At 44.7% G+C, this 23,204-nt stretch overlaps 1 protein-coding gene across 6 annotated transcripts in view; it reads right to left on the bottom strand.

The window, feature by feature from the left end:
* The window catches only part of kansl1b (KAT8 regulatory NSL complex subunit 1b), a 151,529-nt gene that overhangs the window by 15,607 nt on the left and 112,718 nt on the right, over positions 1-23,204 (bottom strand). For 5 of the 6 annotated variants that reach the window (XM_060904457.1, XM_060904458.1, XM_060904460.1 and 2 more), the window contains 4 exons: positions 20,231-20,323; positions 19,947-20,059; positions 19,604-19,757; positions 11,063-11,222 (listed from right to left, as the gene is read on the bottom strand). In XM_060904457.1, coding sequence (XP_060760440.1) covers positions 11,063-11,222; positions 19,604-19,757; positions 19,947-20,059; positions 20,231-20,323 — 520 coding nt within the window. The remainder of the gene's footprint in view (positions 1-11,062; positions 11,223-19,603; positions 19,758-19,946; positions 20,060-20,230; positions 20,324-23,204) is intronic. The other variant, XM_060904461.1, reaches the window with a different exon arrangement.

The raw sequence follows: 23,204 nt of genomic DNA, 5'->3' as shown, positions 1-23,204 counted from the left end.
TTAGTGTGTGCACATTCCTGTATGTTAGTATTGGTGTATGTACTACAGTGTGTGTGTGTTAGTGTGTGCACATTCCTGTATGTTAGTATTGGTGTATGTACTACAGTGTGTGTGGGGTTAGTGTGTGCACATTCCTGTATGTTAGTATTGGTGTATGTACTACAGTGTGTGTGGGGTTAGTGTGTGCACATTCCTGTATGTTAGTATTGGTGTATGTACTACAGTGTGTGTGTTAGTGTGTGCACATTCCTGTATGTTAGTATTGGTGTATGTACTACAGTGTGTGTGTGTGTGTGTGTGTGTGTGCACATTCCTGTATGTTAGTATTGGTGTATGTACTACAGTGTGTGTGTGTTAGTGTGTGCACATTCCTGTATGTTTGTATTGGTGTATGTACTACAGTGTGTGTGTACATTCCTGTATGTTAGTATTGGTGTATGTACTACAGTGTGTGTGTGTGTGTGTGTGTTAGTGTGTGCACATTCCTGTATGTTTGTATTGGTGTATGTACTACAGTGTGTGTGTGTTAGTGTGTGCACATTCCTGTATGTTAGTATTGGTGTATGTACTACAGTGTGTGTGTGTTAGTGTGTGCACATTCCTGTATGTTAGTATTGGTGTATGTACTACAGTGTGTGTGTGTTTAGTGTGTGCACATTCCTGTATGTTTGTATTGGTGTATGTACTACAGTGTGTGTGTTTAGTGTGTGCACATTCCTGTATGTTTGTATTGGTGTATGTACTACAGTGTGTGTGTGTGTGTGTGTGTGTGTGCACATTCCTGTATGTTAGTATTGGTGTATGTACTACAGTATGTGTGTGCACATTCCTGTATGTTTGTATTGGTGTATGTACTACAGTGTGTGTGTGTGTGTGTGCACATTCCTGTATGTTAGTATTGGTGTATGTACTACAGTATGTGTGTGTGCACATTCCTGTATGTTTGTATTAGTGTATGTACTACAGTGTGTGCACATTCCTGTATGTTAGTATTAGTGTATGTACTACAGTGTGTGTGTGTGTGTGTGTTTAGTGTGTGCACATTCCTGTATGTTTGTATTAGTGTATGTACTACAGTGTGTGTGTGTGTGTGTGTTTAGTGTGTGCACATTCCTGTATGTTTGTATTAGTGTATGTACTACATTGTGTGTGTGTGTGTGTGTGTGTGTGTGTGTGTGTGTGTGTGTGTGTGTGCACATTCCTGTATGTTTCTATTAGTGTATGTACTACAGTGTGTGTGTGTTTAGTGTGTGCACATTCCTGTATGTTTGTATTAGTGTATGTACTACACTGTGTGTGTGCACATTCCTGTATGTTTGTATTGGTGTATGTACTACAGTGTGTGTGTGTGTTAGTGTGTGCACATTCCTGTATGTTAGTATTGGTGTATGTACTACAGTGTGTGCACATTCCTGTATGTTAGTATTGGTGTATGTACTACAGTGTGTGTGTGTGTGTGTGTGTTAGTGTGTGCACATTCCTGTATGTTAGTATTGGTGTATGTACTACAGTGTGTGTGTGTGTGTGTGTGTGTGTTAGTGTGTGCACATTCCTGTATGTTTGTATTGGTGTATGTACTACAGTGTGTGTGTGTTAGTGTGCGCACATTCCTGTATGTTAGTATTGGTGTATGTACTACAGTGTGTGTGTGTTTAGTGTGTGCACATTCCTGTATGTTTGTATTAGTGTATGTACTACAGTGTGTGTGTGTGTGTGTGTGTGTGTGTGTGTTTAGTGTGTGCACATTCCTGTATGTTTGTATTAGTGTATGTACTACAGTGTGTGTGTGTGTGTGTGTGTTTAGTGTGTGCACATTCCTGTATGTTTGTATTAGTGTATGTACTACAGTGTGTGTGTGTGTGTGTGTGTTTAGTGTGTGCACATTCCTGTATGTTTGTATTAGTGTATGTACTACAGTGTGTGTGTGTGTGTTTAGTGTGTGCACATTCCTGTATGTTTGTATTAGTGTATGTACTACACTGTGTGTGTGTGTGTGTGTGTGTGTGTGCACATTCCTGTATGTTAGTATTGGTGTATGTACTACAGTGTGTGTGTGTGTAGTGTGTGCACATTCCTGTATGTTAGTATTGGTGTATGTACTACAGTGTGTGTGTGTGTTAGTGTGTGCACATTCCTGTATGTTAGTATTGGTGTATGTACTACAGTGTGTGTGTGTGTGTGTTAGTGTGTGCACATTCCTGTATGTTAGTATTGGTGTATGTACTACAGTGTGTGCACATTCCTGTATGTTTGTATTGGTGTATGTACTACAGTGTGTGTGTGTTAGTGTGTGCACATTCCTGTATGCTTGTATTGGTGTATGTACTACAGTGTGTGCACATTCCTGTATGTTTGTATTGGTGTATGTACTACAGTGTGTGCACATTCCTGTATGTTTGTATTGGTGTATGTACTACAGTGTGTGTGTGTTAGTGTGTGCACATTCCTGTATGTTTGTATTGGTGTATGTACTACAGTGTGTGTGTGTGTGTGTGTGTGTGTGTGTGTGTGTGTGTGTAGTGTGTGCACATTCCTGTATGTTTGTATTGGTGTATGTACTACAGTGTGTGTGTGTGTGTGTGTGTGTGTGTGTGTGTGTGTGTTTAGTGTGTGCACATTCCTGTATGTTTGTATTAGTGTATGTACTACAGTGTGTGTGTGTGTGTGTGTGTTTAGTGTGTGCACATTCCTGTATGTTTGTATTAGTGTATGTACTACAGTGTGTGTGTGTGTGTGTGTGTTTAGTGTGTGCACATTCCTGTATGTTTGTATTAGTGTATGTACTACAGTGTGTGTGTGTGTGTTTAGTGTGTGCACATTCCTGTATGTTTGTATTAGTGTATGTACTACACTGTGTGTGTGTGTGTGTGTGTGTGCACATTCCTGTATGTTAGTATTGGTGTATGTACTACAGTGTGTGTGTGTGTAGTGTGTGCACATTCCTGTATGTTAGTATTGGTGTATGTACTACAGTGTGTGTGTGTGTTAGTGTGTGCACATTCCTGTATGTTAGTATTGGTGTATGTACTACAGTGTGTGTGTGTGTGTGTTAGTGTGTGCACATTCCTGTATGTTAGTATTGGTGTATGTACTACAGTGTGTGCACATTCCTGTATGTTTGTATTGGTGTATGTACTACAGTGTGTGTGTGTTAGTGTGTGCACATTCCTGTATGCTTGTATTGGTGTATGTACTACAGTGTGTGCACATTCCTGTATGTTTGTATTGGTGTATGTACTACAGTGTGTGCACATTCCTGTATGTTTGTATTGGTGTATGTACTACAGTGTGTGTGTGTTAGTGTGTGCACATTCCTGTATGTTTGTATTGGTGTATGTACTACAGTGTGTGTGTGTGTGTGTGCGTGTGTGTGTGTGTGTGTGTGTGTAGTGTGTGTGTGTGTGTGTGTGTAGTGTGTGCACATTCCTGTATGTTTGTATTGGTGTATGTACTACAGTGTGTGTTAGTGTGTGCACATTCCTGTATGTTAGTATTGGTGTATGTACTAGTGTGTGTGTGTTTAGTGTGTGCACATTCCTCTATGTTAGTATTGGTGTATGTACTACAGTGTGTGCACATTCCTGTATGTTAGTATTGGTGTATGTACTACAGTGTGTGTGTGTGTGTGTGTGTGTGTGTGTGTGTGTGTGCGCGCACATTCCTGTATGTTAGTATTGGTGTATGTACTACAGTGTGTGTGTGTGGTTAGTGTGTGTACATTCCTGTATGTTAGTATTGGTGTATGTACTACAGTGTGTGTGTGTGTGTACATTCCTGTATGTTAGTATTGGTGTATGTACTACAGTGTGTGTGTGTGTGTGTGTGTGTGTGTGTGCGCGCACATTCCTGTATGTTAGTATTGGTGTATGTACTACAGTGTGTGTGTGTGCACATTCCTGTATGTTAGTATTGGTGTATGTACTACAGTGTGTGTGTGTTAGTGTGTGCACATTCCTGTATGTTTGTATTGGTGTATGTACTACAGTGTGTGTGTGTACATTCCTGTATGTTAGTATTGGTGTATGTACTACAGTGTGTGTGTGTGTGGTTAGTGTGCGCATATTCCTGTATGTTAGTATTGGTGTATGTACTACAGTGTGTGTGTGTTTAGTGTGTGCACATTCCTGTATGTTTGTATTAGTGTATGTACTACAGTGTGTGTGTGTGTGTTTAGTGTGTGCACATTCCTGTATGTTTGTATTAGTGTATGTACTACAGTGTGTGTGTGTGTGTGTGTGTGTGTGTTTAGTGTGTGCACATTCCTGTATGTTTGTATTAGTGTATGTACTACAGTGTGTGTGTGTGTGTGTGTTTAGTGTGTGCACATTCCTGTATGTTTGTATTAGTGTATGTACTACAGTGTGTGTGTGTGTGTGTGTGTGTGTGTGTTTAGTGTGTGCACATTCCTGTATGTTTGTATTAGTCTATGTACTACACTGTGTGTGTGTGTGTGTGTGTGTGTGTGTGTGCACATTCCTGTATGTTAGTATTGGTGTATGTACTACAGTGTGTGTGTGTGTAGTGTGTGCACATTCCTGTATGTTTGTATTGGTGTATGTACTACAGTGTGTGTGTGTGTTAGTGTGTGCACATTCCTGTATGTTAGTATTGGTGTATGTACTACAGTGTGTGTGTGTTAGTGTGTGCACATTCCTGTATGCTTGTATTGGTGTATGTACTACAGTGTGTGCACATTCCTGTATGTTTGTATTGGTGTATGTACTACAGTGTGTGCACATTCCTGTATGTTTGTATTGGTGTATGTACTACAGTGTGTGTGTTAGTGTGTGCACATTCCTGTATGTTTGTATTGGTGTATGTACTACAGTGTGTGTGTGTGTGTGTGTGTAGTGTGTGCACATTCCTGTATGTTTGTATTGGTGTATGTACTACAGTGTGTGTTAGTGTGTGCACATTCCTGTATGTTAGTATTGGTGTATGTACTAGTGTGTGTGTGTTTAGTGTGTGCACATTCCTGTATGTTAGTATTGGTGTATGTACTACAGTGTGTGCACATTCCTGTATGTTAGTATTGGTGTATGTACTACAGTGTGTGTGTGTGTGTGTGTGCACATTCCTGTATGTTAGTATTGGTGTATGTACTACAGTGTGTGTGTGTGGTTAGTGTGTGTACATTCCTGTATGTTAGTATTGGTGTATGTACTACAGTGTGTGTGTGTGTGTACATTCCTGTATGTTAGTATTGGTGTATGTACTACAGTGTGTGTGTGTGTGTGTGTGTGCGTGCGCGCACATTCCTGTATGTTAGTATTGGTGTATGTACTACAGTGTGTGTGTGTGGTTAGTGTGTGTACATTCCTGTATGTTAGTATTGGTGTATGTACTACAGTGTGTGTGTGTGTGTGTGTGTGTACATTCCTGTATGTTAGTATTGGTGTATGTACTACAGTGTGTGTGTGTACATTCCTGTATGTTAGTATTGGTGTATGTACTACAGTGTGTGTGTGTTAGTGTGTGCACATTCCTGTATGTTTGTATTGGTGTATGTACTACAGTGTGTGTGTGTTTAGTGTGTGCACATTCCTGTATGTTTGTATTAGTGTATGTACTACAGTGTGTGTGTGTGTGCGCACATTCCTGTATGTTAGTATTGGTGTATGTACTACAGTGTGTGTGTGTTTAGTGTGTGCACATTCCTGTATGTTTGTATTAGTGTATGTACTACAGTGTGTGTGTGTGTGTGTTTAGTGTGTGCACATTCCTGTATGTTTGTATTAGTGTATGTACTAGTGTGTGTGTGTGTGTGTGTGTGTGTGTGTGTGTGTGTGTGTGTGTTTAGTGTGTGCACATTCCTGTATGTTTGTATTAGTGTATGTACTACAGTGTGTGTGTGTGTGTGTGTGTGTGTGTGTTTAGTGTGTGCACATTCCTGTATGTTTGTATTAGTGTATGTACTACAGTGTGTGTGTGTGTGTGTGTGTGTGTGTGTGTTTAGTGTGTGCACATTCCTGTATGTTTGTATTAGTGTATGTACTACAGTGTGTGTGTGTGTTTAGTGTGTGCACATTCCTGTATGTTTGTATTAGTGTATGTACTACAGTGTGTGTGTGTAGTGTGTGCACATTCCTGTATGTTTGTATTAGTGTATGTACTACAGTGTGTGTGTGTTTAGTGTGTGCACATTCCTGTATGTTTGTATTAGTGTATGTACTACAGTGTGTGTGTGTTTAGTGTGTGCACATTCCTGTATGTTTGTATTCGTGTATGTACTACAGTGTGTGTGTGTGTGTTTTTAGTGTGTGCACATTCCTGTATGTTTGTATTCGTGTATGTACTACAGTGTGTGTGTGTGTGTTTAGTGTGTGCACATTCCTGTATGTTTGTATTCGTGTATGTACTACAGTGTGTGTGTGTGTGTGTGTTTAGTGTGTGCACATTCCTGTATGTTTGTATTAGTGTATGTACTACAGTGTGTGTGTGTGTGTGTGTGTGTGTGTTTAGTGTGTGCACATTCCTGTATGTTTGTATTAGTGTATGTACTACAGTGTGTGTGTGTGTGTGTGTGTGCACATTCCTGTATGTTAGTATTGGTGTATGTACTACAGTGTGTGTGTGTCTGTGTTTAGTGTGTGCACATTCCTGTATGTTTGTATTAGTGTATGTACTACAGTGTGTGTGTGTGTGTGTGTGTTTAGTGTGTGCACATTCCTGTATGTTTGTATTAGTGTATGTACTACAGTGTGTGTGTGTGTGTGTGTGTTTAGTGTGTGCACATTCCTGTATGTTTGTATTAGTGTATGTACTAGTGTGTGTGTGTTAGTGTGTGCACATTCCTGTATGTTTGTATTAGTGTATGTACTACAGTGTGTGTGTTTAGTGTGTGCACATTCCTGTATGTTTGTATTAGTGTATGTACTACAGTGTGTGTGTGTTTAGTGTGTGCACATTCCTGTATGTTTGTGTGTTTAGTGTGTGCACATTCCTGTATGTTTGTATTAGTGTATGTACTACAGTGTGTGTGTGTGTGTTTAGTGTGTGCACATTCCTGTATGTTTGTATTAGTGTATGTACTACAGTGTGTGTGTGTGTGTTTAGTGTGTGCACATTCCTGTATGTTTGTGTGTTTAGTGTGTGCACATTCCTGTATGTTTGTGTGTTTAGTGTGTGCACATTCCTGTATGTTTGTGTGTTTAGTGTGTGCACATTCCTCTATGTTTGTGTGTTTAGTGTGTGCACATTCCTGTATGTTTGTATTAGTGTATGTACTACAGTGTGTGTGTGTGTGTGTGTGTGTGTGTGTGTTTAGTGTGTGCACATTCCTGTATGTTTGTATTAGTGTATGTACTACAGTGTGTGTGTGTGTGTGTGTGTGTGTGTGTTTAGTGTGTGCACATTCCTGTATGTTTGTATTAGTGTATGTACTACAGTGTGTGTGTGTGTGTGTGTGTGTGTGTGTGCACATTCCTGTATGTTTGTATTAGTGTATGTACTACAGTGTGTGTGTGTGTGTGTTTAGTGTGTGCACATTCCTGTATGTTTGTATTAGTGTATGTACTACAGTGTGTGTGTGTGTGTGTGTGTGTGTGTGTGTGTGTGTGTGTGTTTAGTGTGTGCACATTCCTGTATGTTTGTATTAGTGTATGTACTACAGTGTGTGTGTGTGTGTGTGTGTTTAGTGTGTGCACATTCCTGTATGTTTGTATTAGTGTATGTACTACAGTGTGTGTGTGTGTGTGTGTGTGTGTTTAGTGTGTGCACATTCCTGTATGTTTGTATTAGTGTATGTACTACAGTGTGTGTGTGTGTGTGTGTTTAGTGTGTGCACATTCCTGTATGTTTGTATTAGTGTATGTACTACAGTGTGTGTGTGTGTGTTTAGTGTGTGCACATTCCTGTATGTTTGTATTCGTGTATGTACTACAGTGTGTGTGTGTGTGTTTAGTGTGTGCACATTCCTGTATGTTTGTATTCGTGTATGTACTACAGTGTGTGTGTGTGTGTTTAGTGTGTGCACATTCCTGTATGTTTGTATTAGTGTATGTACTACAGTGTGTGTGTGTGTGTGTGTGTGTGTTTAGTGTGTGCACATTCCTGTATGTTTGTATTAGTGTATGTACTACAGTGTGTGTGTGTGTGTGTGTGTAGTGTGTGCACATTCCTGTATGTTTGTATTAGTGTGTGTACTACAGTGTGTGTGTGTGTGTTTAGTGTGTGCACATTCCTGTATGTTTGTATTCGTGTATGTACTACAGTGTGTGTGTGTGTGTTTAGTGTGTGCACATTCCTGTATGTTTGTATTCGTGTATGTACTACAGTGTGTGTGTGTGTGTTTAGTGTGTGCACATTCCTGTATGTTTGTATTAGTGTATGTACTACAGTGTGTGTGTGTGTGTGTGTGTGTGTTTAGTGTGTGCACATTCCTGTATGTTTGTATTAGTGTATGTACTACAGTGTGTGTGTGTGTGTGTGTGTTTAGTGTGTGCACATTCCTGTATGTTTGTATTAGTGTATGTACTAGTGTGTGTGTGTTAGTGTGTGCACATTCCTGTATGTTTGTATTAGTGTATGTACTACAGTGTGTGTGTGTTTAGTGTGTGCACATTCCTGTATGTTTGTATTAGTGTATGTACTTTAGTGTATGTACTACAGTGTGTGTGTGTTTAGTGTGTGCACATTCCTGTATGTTTGTATTAGTGTATGTACTACAGTGTGTGTGTGTTTAGTGTGTGCACATTCCTGTATGTTTGTGTGTTTAGTGTGTGCACATTCCTGTATGTTTGTGTGTTTAGTGTGTGCACATTCCTGTATGTTTGTGTGTTTAGTGTGTGCACATTCCTCTATGTTTGTGTGTTTAGTGTGTGCACATTCCTGTATGTTTGTATTAGTGTATGTACTACAGTGTGTGTGTGTGTTTAGTGTGTGCACATTCCTGTATGTTTGTATTAGTGTATGTACTACAGTGTGTGTGTGTGTTTAGTGTGTGCACATTCCTGTATGTTTGTATTAGTGTATGTACTACAGTGTGTGTGTGTGTGTGTGTGTGTGTGTGTGTGTGTGTTTAGTGTGTGCACATTCCTGTATGCTTCTATTAGTGTATGTACTACAGTGTGTGTGTGTGTGTTTAGTGTGTGCACATTCCTGTATGTTTGTATTAGTGTATGTACTACAGTGTGTGTGTGTGTGTGTGTGTGTGTGTTTAGTGTGTGCACATTCCTGTATGTTTGTATTAGTGTATGTACTACAGTGTGTGTGTGTGTGTTTAGTGTGTGCACATTCCTGTATGTTTGTATTAGTGTATGTACTACAGTGTGTGTGTGTGTGTGTGTGTGTTTAGTGTGTGCACATTCCTGTATGTTTGTATTAGTGTATGTACTACAGTGTGTGTGTGTGTGTGTGTGTGTGTGTGTGTGTGTGTGTGTTTAGTGTGTGCACATTCCTGTATGTTTGTATTAGTGTATGTACTACAGTGTGTGTGTGTGTGTGTTTAGTGTGTGCACATTCCTGTATGTTTGTATTAGTGTATGTACTACAGTGTGTGTGTGTGTGTGTTTAGTGTGTGCACATTCCTGTATGTTTGTATTAGTGTATGTACTACACTGTGTGTGTGTGTGTGTGTGTGTGTGTGTGTTTAGTGTGTGCACATTCCTGTATGTTTGTATTAGTGTATGTACTACAGTGTGTGTGTGTGTGTGTGTGTGTGTGTGTGTTTAGTGTGTGCACATTCCTGTATGTTTGTATTAGTGTATGTACTACAGTGTGTGTGTGTGTGTGTGTGTGTGTGTGTGTTTAGTGTGTGCACATTCCTGTATGTTTGTATTAGTGTATGTACTACAGTGTGTGTGTGTGTTTAGTGTGTGCACATTCCTGTATGTTTGTATTAGTGTATGTACTACAGTGTGTGTGTGTGTTTAGTGTGTGCACATTCCTGTATGTTTGTATTAGTGTATGTACTACAGTGTGTGTGTGTGTGTGTGTGTGTGTTTAGTGTGTGCACATTCCTGTATGTTTGTATTAGTGTATGTACTACAGTGTGTGTGTGTGTGTGTTTAGTGTGTGCACATTCCTGTATGTTTGTATTAGTGTATGTACTAGTGTGTGTGTGTGTGTGTGTGTGTGTGTGTGTGTTTAGTGTGTGCACATTCCTGTATGTTTGTATTAGTGTATGTACTACAGTGTGTGTGTGTGTGTGTGTGTGTGTGTGTGTGTTTAGTGTGTGCACATTCCTGTATGTTTGTATTAGTGTATGTACTACAGTGTGTGTGTGTGTTTAGTGTGTGCACATTCCTGTATGTTTGTATTAGTGTATGTACTACAGTGTGTGTATGGAGTGATGATATTTAGAAAGGTGTCATGTTCGGAATGCTGGTTTTGTCCAGTCCCTTAATGGTTACAGCACTGGGGATGGAGTTTAACAGCTCAGTTATCGAGCCCGATGGGGCTGTCATCAATTTACCAGCTTTATTCCTGACAATGACACTGGATCATAAAAATGTGCTACAAATTCTGTGAACGTTTAAGATCTTGATTAAGTAGTTAATACAGAATCCACAACAAAATGCAAAGGAAGATATGTTTAAGATAAAAAAAAAGATTAGTATGTGTGTACACATCAGTGCGTATGAAGTGTGCGTGTATTACATTAATAGATCATACACTACCCCGTCACTAATCATTTCTCAGTATTCCAAAGTGTTACACCTCACTTCCCACTTTTCCATACCATTTAAACAGACAGAGGTAAAGAAGTGAATAAAGAGGTAAATAGAGAGGGAAACAGAGATAAAGGTGAATAGAGGTAAAACAGTAAATAGAGCGGTAAACAGAAAGGTGAAGCAGTACAACAGTGAATAGAGAGGTAAACAGATAAAAGTGAGTAAGGAGGTAAAACAGTGAATAAGGCGGTAAATAAAGAGGTAAAACTGAATAAAGCGGTAGAGAGGTAAACAGAGATAAAGCAGTAAATAGAGAGGTAAACAGAAAGCAGTAAATAGAGAGGTAAACAGGGATACAGGTGAATAGAGAGGTAAACAGGGATACAGGTGAATAAAGAGGTAAAGCAGTGAATAAAGGAGGAGGAGGAGGTAAACAGAGCGATGCTGACCGTCGGTGAAGGAGAGGACAGGGTGGACACAGGGGTCGAGCTGAGCCAGTCTGTCCAGCAGGGGGCGCTGAACCGGAGTGTGTGACGGAGCTGCAGGACGAACACAGCACATCACACACTGACTGCTGACATCACAGCCACACCATCGGCCCGTCTGTGCCTACACACACACACACACACACACACACACAGTGATTAGGACTTTTAGATCGGTCATCATTTGAATATTTTTCCAATGCTTGTTTTGTCTTTGGATTAATCCTTGCATGCTCAGAACATTCCACAGAGCCACATCATCTCTCTCTCTCACACAAATACCAAGTGTTCTCCCTCTCTTGGGCTTTTAGATGAAACACATCAACAACTTGACAACACATATTAACCTCAACGTATGTATATATATATATATATATATATATATATATATATATATATATATATATATATATCTCACACAGTGTGCTCCTACATGAGTCCTTAAATTTTAAAACACAATGTATAAATAGCTGTATACAGGGCAGCTCATAAAGCCTGTCTTTCAAAGCTGGGAGGAACTAGATAGAACTCTGCGCCAACGGCGTCGATGGGGATGCCTCCGCCCGGTAGACTACATGCCTTATTAAGTTGTGATTTGGGGATGGACACTTGACCTCACAGTAATCTTGACCTGGTGAAATTACTTGTATTAGCCTTGGAGATAGTATTCACAAGGTTTTCGGGCAGACATTTGACCTCACAGTGACCTTGACCTTAGACCTTTTGACCTCAAAATCTAATCAGTTCATGTTTGTCCCAAAGCGCACAAATGGTGAAAGTTTGGTGAAATTCCTTTCATTAGCCTTTGAGCTTTCGCGCTCACAAGGTTTCGGGACGGACGCACGCACGGATGGACACACGGACAACCCGAAAACATAATGCCTCCTGCACCTTACGGTGGCGGAGACATAAAAAACCCTATCCTCTCATTTGCAGTTAACATTTTAAAGGTGTGTGTGGTTTTCTTTTTTTTTTTAAACCGAGTGTAACAGCATCACGAGCTGCTGTTTAAAAAAAAATTTAAAAATAAATAAATAAACACAATGATATGAAGTGAGACTCGGTGAACTGTAAAGAGTCCAGTGCTGTAGCTTCCTGCAGCCAATCAGCAACATTCATGTCATGTGACTACACACACACACAGAGAGAGAGAGAGACACCTAGTTTTGAGCTCCAAATGGGCCAATATATATTCTCGTCCATATTGGTAACGCTTCTGTAATGCATCAGCGGTAAGAGCGTTACAGACTCCGTCGCACGTGTAACCGGCGTGAATGAAGTGGATTGTTTAATCCACTATTACTTTCCCACAAAAATATGTTTGGAGGAGAAACTGAGCACACGTGGTTTAATCAAAGTCCAGACTGCAGAGCTGCAAGTTTAAATGAGTCTTTGGTTTGAACAAAAGGGTTATTCAGACGAAACGCAGTTCAGATTCAAATGGCAAAAGTTGCATATAAACTTTTAAATTATATACGAGTGAAAAAAGCACCAGCACTACCGTCCTCCACTGTAGTGACTATATGGACGTGTTTGAAACAAAGCAGCTCTATTAAACCCTGTGATCATGTCATCAACAGTGAAAGGTTAATCAGGTTAGTCTTATTACACCTCTTCTACACTTCCATTTCATCTGCATCTGATACCGTCTTTAATTTCCTGAGTGATGACGTTCTCGCTCACGTGTGTGTGTGGATCAATCTGGCTCACGTGTTGCTTCACAGACTCATGAGCAGGACGAGTGAGCTCCAACAGGTTGCTACTGGCAACTATGTTTCATCCACTTGAGCCTATTCAAACTGGGTTATTCAGTAATCTCCCCCCCACACTTTCCCAGATATGACAGCGTGAGCTCTGATTGGCTGAAACTTTGCCACATCCATGTTGTTCTAATGCAGAGGATATTACACCATGTTTCTACTGGACCTGGACCCAAACTCATTTATTACACAAAACACCCCCCATTCCCATTCCCAGTGAAAACCATAAATGTTCTGTGACTGCAGTAACGGTGCTGTGTGTGAATGGGAGTAAAATGGGCAAGTCGAAATGTTCCTTGACCCCCAGCCAGTCGACCTACGATTCACACAAATCTTTTGTTACGGCTCCGGCAGGAATCAGAACCATCGGATTTACGTGCTGTGACAGTTGCAACATTGCTGGTGGTGACGTAAACGATGTAGCAATATTCTGACAGCACTCGTACTGCCTCGATGTAAAACAACGAGCAGTGAACTCAAGACAACAAGCAAACACGGACAGATACCTCTCTTTCTGGCTCGCCCTCCCTGCGCCTCTAGCTCGCTCGCCCTCCCTGCGCCTCTAGCTCGCTCGCCCTCCCTGTGCCTCTAGCTCGCTCGCCCTCCCTGTGTCTCTAGCTCGCTCGCCCTCCCTGTGTCTCTAGCTCGCTCGCCCTCCGTGTCTCTAGCTCGCTCGCCCGCCCTCCGTGTCTCTAGCTCGCTCGCCCTCCCTGTGTCTCTAGCTCGCTCGCCCTCCGTCTCACTCCGTGTCTCTAGCTCGCTCACCCTCCGTTTCACTCTGTCTCTAGTTCGCTCGCCCTCTGTGTCTCTGTCTCTAGCTCGCTCGCCCTCTGTGTCTCTGTCTCTAGCTCGCTCGCCCTCTGTGTCTCTGTCTCTAGCTCGCTCGCCCTCTGTGTCTCTGTCTCTAGCTCGCTCGCCCTCTGTGTCTGTCTCTAGCTCGCCCGCCCTCTGTGTCTCACTCTGTCTCTAGCTCACTCGCCCTCTGTGTCTGTCTCACTCTGTCTCTAGCTCACTCGCCCTCTGTGTCTGTCTCACTCTGTCTCTAGCTCACTCGCCCTCTGTGTCTGTCTCACTCTGTCTCTAGCTCACTCGCCCTCTGTGTCTGTCTCACTCTGTCTCTAGCTCACTCGCCCTCTGTGTCTCTGTCTCACTCTGTCTCTAGCTCACTCGCCCTCTGTGTCTGTCTCACTCTGTCTCTAGCTCACTCGCCCTCTGTGTCTCTGTCTCACTCTGTCTCTAGCTCACTCGCCCTCTGTGTCTCTGTCTCACTCTGTCTCTAGCTCACTCGCCCTCTGTGTCGGTCTCACGCTCTGCGTCTCTAGCTCGCTCGCCCTCCCTGTCTCACTCTGTCTCTAGCTCGCTTGCCCTCCCTCTGCGTCTGTCTCACTCTGTGGCTCTAGCTTGCTCACGCTCTGTGTGTGTCTGTCTCACTCTCTCTGTGTCTCTAGCTTGCCCTCTCTTTGTGTCTGTCTCACTCTGTCTCTAGCTCGCTCGCCCTCTCTCTGTGTGTCTGTCTCACTCTCTCGCTTACCCTCTCTCTGTCTCTCTCGCTCTGGCTCTCTCTAACCAGATCCTGACATTTCCACTTAAGTTTTATGAGGGTTGAGACACAGAGACAGATGCAAGCACGGAAACATTTTATTTACACAGGATAATCAAAGCAAAAATAAATAAATACCAGGCATGAAAACATGACGGCAGAAGTGAGGAACACAAATGATCATTGCTGTGGAAAACACAAACACACACAAAACAAACTAACAGAAGCTGAGCTTTAAATGAGACTGTCAGTGATGGCGTAGCTCACTCCAGCCCGGTCTAGTCCAGAAGGAACGATCTAAAGTGTGCCACCTTGTGCAGTTCTACTCTCAACCAGTCCAGCGCAAATATTAGAGAGTAGTGGGTAGAAGTTCTACACACCCTAGGTTCCGCTACCTTCATGCCAGAAAGATTCAAAATCGGTGAAGAATTGAGAAAGAAGCAGCAATTTTTGTGAAATGTGGACAACGCTGGAAGGACGACGGACAACACGAAGGCATAAACTCATCACCTGTCGGCCGGATGAGCTAATGAAACGATAAGTGGAAAAGAGTGAAAGCTGGTTAATGCTGTTTATAAGAAGGGCGTGCCATTCGAGGGGTCATGCTTGTACGCTTGAGCAAGTCATAACTGTAGAAGCAAAAATGTTATAAATAGCCTCTACTTCAACAAAACAAATGTCCAGAAACAGGAAGACAATTCTCTACATGGAGGCATGATGCAGCTTGACTCGTGCCATGTTGCTAACTGCTAATGTCTCAGTTTGGCCTTTTCACAAGAACGGACTCGCTGCTGCGTGAATTATACGTCATGTCTGGTCTCGCACGGTTAGTGCTCTGTAGTGTTAAACCTGTTAAATACAATCAGGTGGGAACATCTGTGTATCTGGAATACATCTGGAATATCTAACTCCTCTCGTGTGAAAAGGATCCCCCCCCCCCCACACAGTTATTCTAACTAAAGTCTAGACTGCTTATACAGAGATCTGTTCCCAATAGTGAGAGGTCCTTTAGAGGCATGTGGGCGGAGCTAGGAGCAGTGCAGAGCAGTGTAAGTACAACGCCACTGTCCCGTCTAAGAACTACAACTCCCATCAACTAACTTCCGCGGTGACCTATGTCACGGCTGGGCGGGATCACTACATCACTTCCTCCATGATCCCATAAGTAACTGAGCAAACTTCCGTTCTCCCTCTTTTGGCTCCGTGTGAACTCGGCACACGGACACAAGGAGGACCGCTCGTCAGAGCACCCAAGATAAAGACGTCTTTCTTCCGAGAAAAAGAATTCAGCGTTTTTTTTGTTTACCATTGGCCACGGTAGAACTACTTAAATCGTGCTCTCTCTCTCTCGGTTGAGCTACAGCCGGTTTGTTTGTCTGTTATCAGTAATGTTACGACTGCCGCCCAAGCAGTTTAATTAAAAGTTAGAAGCGACCGGATTCCTTCTAACTAAAAGCGCTGTGCACATTGTTTGATCAGAGACTTTTCTTCACGAACGACAAAGCATCGGACCAAGAATTCTCTGCGTCTTCACGGAAGCGACTCACGTGCTCCTGTGAACTCCGAAAGTTTCGGAACATCTCTGCGTAATCTCGCCTAGGAGCAAGATACTAAGTAAGACTGGCATTTTTGGGCACAAAGGCGAGTCTTAGGAATTAGCTTTATGAAGTAGTGTGAATTTAAACTCAGGAATTGTTTAACTGTGCACACTGGTTTTGTGTTCTACATTCTATGTTCTCTCAGTTGTTTGTTTAATAGATAGGCTTTTGCATGCTCTCTATTCCTTCCTAACACCTTTAATTTCATTATTACACATATTTTGACCTCATCAAGACTTCAGTGGATTGAGTAATGTTATAAGCTAGTGGAGTTAGCGACCACGGCTAATTTGTTTTGTCTCATTAGCTAGCAACCCAGAGCTAATTCTTTTGTTTTAGGCCACAGGCCTCACAAATGCACCTTAGCTAGCAACCCAGATCCAATTCTTTTGTTGTAGGCCACAGGCCTCACAAACACACCTTAGCTAGCAACCCAGAGCTAATTCTTTTGTTGTAGGCCACAGGCCTCTCACACACACACACGCTCAAGTATATGACCATATCATATTTGAATGTATTCAACTGCTATTATTCATTTTTATCTTTGCTATAATAAATTCAATTAATTGTTAAACTGTGTCTGTGTTGCTTCCATATTCTTTGAAGTCATTCAATCTCAAAGAATTCCAAGGTGCATACGAGTTGTGTAATACGGTAAGTGATCCATTATTGCTGCATTGGAAGTGATCAAATAATTTGGGATATACCATAATTTAGCTGTTTGATAATTTATTATTAAGCACCAAAATTAAAGGTATTATTAATGAGACTGATTAAATGAGACTGATCACTTAATCACAAATTGCACCTACAGCAGCGATTGGTCAAACACAGATGCCAAAGAAAACTCATCACTCATCTTTAAAACCTGACTTGGACTGCGTCTCAAATCTTACACTGGTGTTAGAATAAAGTGGCATGAAGAAGAAAAATGAAACGAATATAAAGCATGTGCACTCTGAGACCGGCACAGTGCTGGACCAGAACAACACATCCGGAAACTTCTGTTTACCCACTGCTTTTGTCTCTGAAGAGAGAAGTGATGTCAATAAGGCAGCTTGTGTGGCACTGTGCAGGAAATGACATCACGTCACACCACCAGAGAACTCCGCCCACTGCACTGAGTGACGTGATGAGACGAGAGACAGGACGTGGATGAGGGCGTGGAGAGCTGCGTGTTTGGATTTGTAACCACACGACGAGCGCTCGACACACAACTATACACACATTCAACATGTACGAACACCACCGCCAGACGAGCAGCACCACACACACTATTCTCTCACACTCACTGTCTCTCTCACACACACGCACTCACTGTCTCATTCTCTCACACGCACTCACTGTCTCATTCTCACACACGCACTCACTGTCTCATTCTCACACACACACGCACGCACTCACTCTCTCATTCTCACACACACATGCACGCGCACTCTCTCATTCTCACACGCACGCACTCACTGTCTCTCATTCTCACACGCACGCACTCACTGTCTCTCATTCTCACACGCACGCACTCACTGTCTCTCATTCTCACACGCACTCACTGTCTCTCATTCTCACACACACGCACTCACTGTCTCTCATTCTCACACACACGCACTCACTGTCTCTCATTCTCTCACACACGCACTCACTGTCTCTCATTCTCTCACACACACGCACTCACTGTCTCTCATTCTCTCACACACACGCACTCACTGTCTCTCATTCTCTCACACACACGCACTCACTGTCTCTCATTCTCTCACACACACGCACTCACTGTCTCTCATTCTCTCACACACACGCACTCACTGTCTCTCATTCTCTCACACACACGCACTCACTGTCTCTCATTCTCTCACACACACGCACTCACTGTCTCTCATTCTCTCACACACACGCACTCACTGTCTCTCATTCTCTCACACACGCACTCACTGTCTCTCATTCTCTCACACACACGCACTCACTGTCTCTCATTCTGTCACACACACGCACTCACTGTCTCTCATTCTGTCACACACACGCACTCACTGTCTCTCATTCTGTCACACACACGCACTCACTGTCTCTCATTCTGTCACACACACGCACTCACTGTCTCATTCTCTCACACACACGCACTCACTGTCTCTCATTCTCTCACACACACGCACTCACTGTCTCTCATTCTCTCACACACACGCACTCACTGTCTCTCATTCTCTCACACACACGCACTCACTGTCTCTCATTCTCTCACACACACGCACTCACTGTCTCTCATTCTCTCACACGCACTCACTGTCTCTCATTCTCTCACACGCACTCACTGTCTCTCATTCTCTCACACGCACTCACTGTCTCTCATTCTCTCACACACGCACTCACTGTCTCTCATTCTCTCACACACGCACTCACTGTCTCTCATTCTCTCACACACGCACTCACTGTCTCTCATTCTCTCACACACGCACTCACTGTCTCTCATTCTCTCTCACACGCACTCACTGTCTCTCATTCTCTCACACGCACTCACTGTCTCTCATTCTCTCACACACGCACTCACTGTCTCTCATTCTCTCTCACACGCACTCACTGTCTCATTCTCTCACACACGCACTCACTGTCTCATTCTCTCACACACGCACTCACTGTCTCATTCTCTCACACACGCACTCACTGTCTCATTCTCTCACACACGCACTCACTGTCTCATTCTCTCACACACGCACTCACTGTCTCATTCTCTCACACACGCACTCACTGTCTCATTCTCTCACACACGCACTCACTGTCTCATTCTCTCACACACGCACTCACTGTCTCATTCTCTCACACACGCACTCACTGTCTCATTCTCTCACACACGCACTCACTGTCTCATTCTCTCACACACGCACTCACTGTCTCATTCTCTCACACACGCACTCACTGTCTCATTCTCTCACACACGCACTCACTGTCTCATTCTCTCACACACGCACTCACTGTCTCATTCTCTCACACACGCACTCACTGTCTCATTCTCTCACACACGCACTCACTGTCTCATTCTCTCACACACGCACTCACTGTCTCATTCTCTCACACACGCACTCACTGTCTCATTCTCTCACACACGCACTCACTGTCTCATTCTCTCACACACGCACTCACTGTCTCATTCTCTCACACACGCACTCACTGTCTCATTCTCTCACACACGCACTCACTGTCTCATTCTCTCACACACGCACTCACTGTCTCATTCTCTCACACACGCACTCACTGTCTCATTCTCTCACACACGCACTCACTGTCTCATTCTCTCACACACGCACTCACTGTCTCATTCTCTCACACACGCACTCACTGTCTCATTCTCTCACACACGCACTCACTGTCTCATTCTCTCACACACGCACTCACTGTCTCTCATTCTCACACACACGCACGCACTATTCTCTCACACACACATGCACGCACTGTCCTCTCTCTCACACACAGTCTCTCTCTCACACAGTCTCTCTCACACACAGTCTCTCTCACACACAGTCTCTCTCACACACAGTCTCACTGTCACACACAGTCTCACTGTCACACACACACACTCACTGTCACACACACTCACTGTCTCTCTCACCCCGTGTGCCCGTACCTTGTTGTTGAGGTGAGGCAGTGTGCAGGGTCGGATCAGGCGTCTCCTCCTGCAGGACAGAAGCGGTCGAGTTCGTGCTGCTGTACAGCTCGGGTCTGTAGCACTCAGCCTCTGCTGCTCCGCCTCGGAGACGGCTGGAGAACCGCAACGCAGACTGAACACACACACATTCACCAAAATCATGTTGATGTTATATGTTAACTAAAAATACAAAACCAGGAAGCTGCATCTGCTTTTATCTTGCAGGTGAAAAGTCTCTAAATATCTTTAAAAAATGTTGCACAGAAGCTTAAAATATAAAAATTTCAACTGATGACAAAAAAAAAAAAAAAATCTGACGGACCTGTTTATGACCCCGTTAACGTGTCGGACAGACGAGTAACTCTTCCTCAGGTTCGTCTCCATGGAGACGCCGCGGGTTGACACAGAGCCGTTTGTGACATCAGCATCAGGCACCTGAAGAAATAAATAAGTAAAGCGATCAATTAAATAAAGCTCTCAGATGGTATGGTCCACACGGGTCCACTGTCCCCTGTGCCAGGTCTTAATGGAACAGTCCAGGGCTTTGGGAAAAACCCAGCACTGATTTTATTTCACTCTGGGTGTGCTGTGCGTACGTTAGCGTACCTGTGGACAGGTGAGACTCTCCGTCCTCAACATGCTGCTGCTGTTCTCTGTTGCTGTCTCACAAACTGAGGTCTCACCCAGCACCACGGCACCCTGCAGGGAAACGCACACGTGCAGCTGTTTACATCTGTTTCAAGTCTGAACGAGACCTCAGACAGTGAGACAGACTCGTCTTCCTCTTATCTCACACACGTACACAGTGTTACAGCAACACACTGATCTCAGCAGAGGACGACGAGGACGGGGGGGGGGGACAAACCACTGTTCATATGTTTATAGAAGGGACAGGAGACAGATGGACATGGGGCAGATGTGGACAGAGAAGAGATGGACAACGATGGAGACAGATAAATGCAGGACAGGGGGACAGGGACAGAGGACACAGAGTCAGATGCAAAGAGATGGAGAGAGGACAGATAGACATGGGGGCATGTACTGTAAGAACAGACAGAGAGAGATGACCAATTCTCCACAGGGACAGATGGGCACTGGAACAGATGAGGACAGATACAGAAACGGGCACAGACGGCATTCTGCACACCGCCAGATGGGGACGAACAGGGACAGAAGACAGGTGGACACTGAAACAGACGGACAGTTGGGCATGGGTACAGATGAGGACCGATATAGAAACAGGGATAGATGACAACAGGGACAGATTAGGACAGATGACATTCTACACAGTGACAGATGGGCATGGGTACAGATGAAGACAGATATAGAAAGAGGAACAGAGGACAGATATAGAAATAGGGACAGACAACAGTTGGGCACTGGAAAGGACAGAAGATAGAAAGACAGATGGGGACTGGGACAGAGAGACAGATTCGAAATGGACAGTTGGCGACAGAGCACAGTTGGACATGAGGACAGATGTATTTTCCCCAAGAGCATCAGAAACACTAGCAGTGAGCGAAGCACCGCCTCCATCCCTCCCTGCAGCAGCTCCTACAGAGAAACAGCGTCTCCGCATCACTTCCTGTGATTCCACCAAACAGCAGCGACTGTCGGCTCAAGGGAGGCAAACCATGGCGAGACTTCAGTGCACCAACACAACAGGAGGCCGAGGGGCAAACACCAAACTCATTATATCGAGGTGCCGCCGTGCGCTACCGCATCGAGGCGCTGCTGTGCGGTATCATATCGAGGTGCCACTGTGTGGCATCGGCCTGAGGCTCCACTGTTCGGCATCATATCGAGGTGCCACTGCGTGGTATCGGACTGCGGCATCATATCGAGGTGCCACTGTGTGGCATCGGACTGAGGCGCCGCTGTGCGGCATCATATCGAGGTGCCAATGTGTGGTATCGGACTGCGGTATCATATCGAGGCGCCCCTGTGTGGTATCGGACTGCGGCATCATATCGAGGCGCCACTGTGTGGTATCAGACTGAGGCGCCGCTGTGCAGCATCATATCGAGGCGCCACTGTGCGGTATCGGACTGTGGCGCCGCTGTGCGGTATCATATCGAGGCGCCACTGTGCGGTATCGGACTGTGGCGCCGCTGTGCGGCATCATATCGAGGTGCCACTGCGTGGTATCGGACTGCGGCATCATATCGAGGTGCCACTGTGCGATATTGGACTGCGGCATCATATCGAGGTGCCACTGAGTGGTATCGGACTAAGGCGCCGCTGTGCGGCATCATATCGAGATGCCACTGCATGGTATCGGACTAAGGCGCCGCTGTGCGGCATCATATCGAGATGCCACTGCATGGTATCGGACTGCGGCATCATATCAAGGTGCCATTGTGTGGTATTGGACTGCGGCATCATATTGAGGTGCCACTGTGTGGTATCGGACTGCGGCGCCGCTGTGAGGCATCATATCGAGGCACCACTGTGTGGTATCAGACTGAGGCGCCGCTGTGCGGCATCATATCGAGGTGCCACTGCGTGGTATTGGACTGCGGCATCATATCAAGGTGCCACTGTATGGTATCGGACTGAGGCGCCGCTGTGCGGCATCATATCGAGGTGCCACTGTGTGGTATCGGACTGCGGCATCATATCGAGGCGCCCCTGTGTGGTATCGGACTGCGGCATCATATCGAGGTGCCACTGTGTGGTATCGGACAGCGGCGCCGCTGTGCGGCATCATATCGAGGTGCCACTGTGTGGTATCGGACTAAGGCGCCGCTGTGCGGCATCATATCGAGGTGCCACTGTGTGGTATTGGACTGCGGCATCATATCAAGGTGCCACTGTGTGGTATCGGACTGCGGCATCATATCGAGGTGCCACTGTGTGGCATCGGACTGAGGCGCCGCTGTGCGGCATCATATCGAGGTGCCAATGTGTGGTATCGGACTGCGGTATCATATCGAGGCGCCCCTGTGTGGTATCGGACTGCGGCATCATATCGAGGTGCCACTGTGTGGTATCAGACTAAGGCGCCGCTGTGCGGCATCATATCGAGGTGCCACTGTGTGGTATCGGACTGCGGGGCCGCTGTGAGGCATCATATCGAGGCGCCACTGTGTGGTATCAGACTGCGGTATCATATCGAGGCGCCCCTGTGTGGTATCGGACTGCGGCATCATATCGAGGTGCCACTGTGTGGTATCGGACAGCGGCGCCGCTGTGCGGCATCATATCGAGGTGCCACTGTGTGGTATCGGACTGCGGCGCCGCTGTGAGGCATCATATCGAGGCGCCACTGTGTGGTATCAGACTGCGGTATCATATCGAGGTGCCACTGTATGGTATCGGACTGCGGCATCATATCGAGGCGCCAGTGTGTGGTATCAGACAGCTGCGCCACTGTGCGGCATCATATCGAGGTGCCACTGTGTGGTATCGGACAGCGGCGCCGCTGTGCGGCATCATATCGAGGTGCCACTGTGTGGTATCGGACTGCGGCGCCGCTGTGAGGCATCATATCGAGGCGCCACTGTGTGGTATCAGACTGCGGTATCATATCGAGGCGCCACTGTATGGTATCGGACTGCGGCATCATATCGAGGCACCA

Source organism: Neoarius graeffei, chromosome 22 (assembly GCF_027579695.1).
Source record: "Neoarius graeffei isolate fNeoGra1 chromosome 22, fNeoGra1.pri, whole genome shotgun sequence".
NCBI classification, from domain to species: Eukaryota; Metazoa; Chordata; class Actinopteri; order Siluriformes; family Ariidae; genus Neoarius; species Neoarius graeffei.
This window is presented reverse-complemented; position numbering and strand designations above follow the sequence as displayed.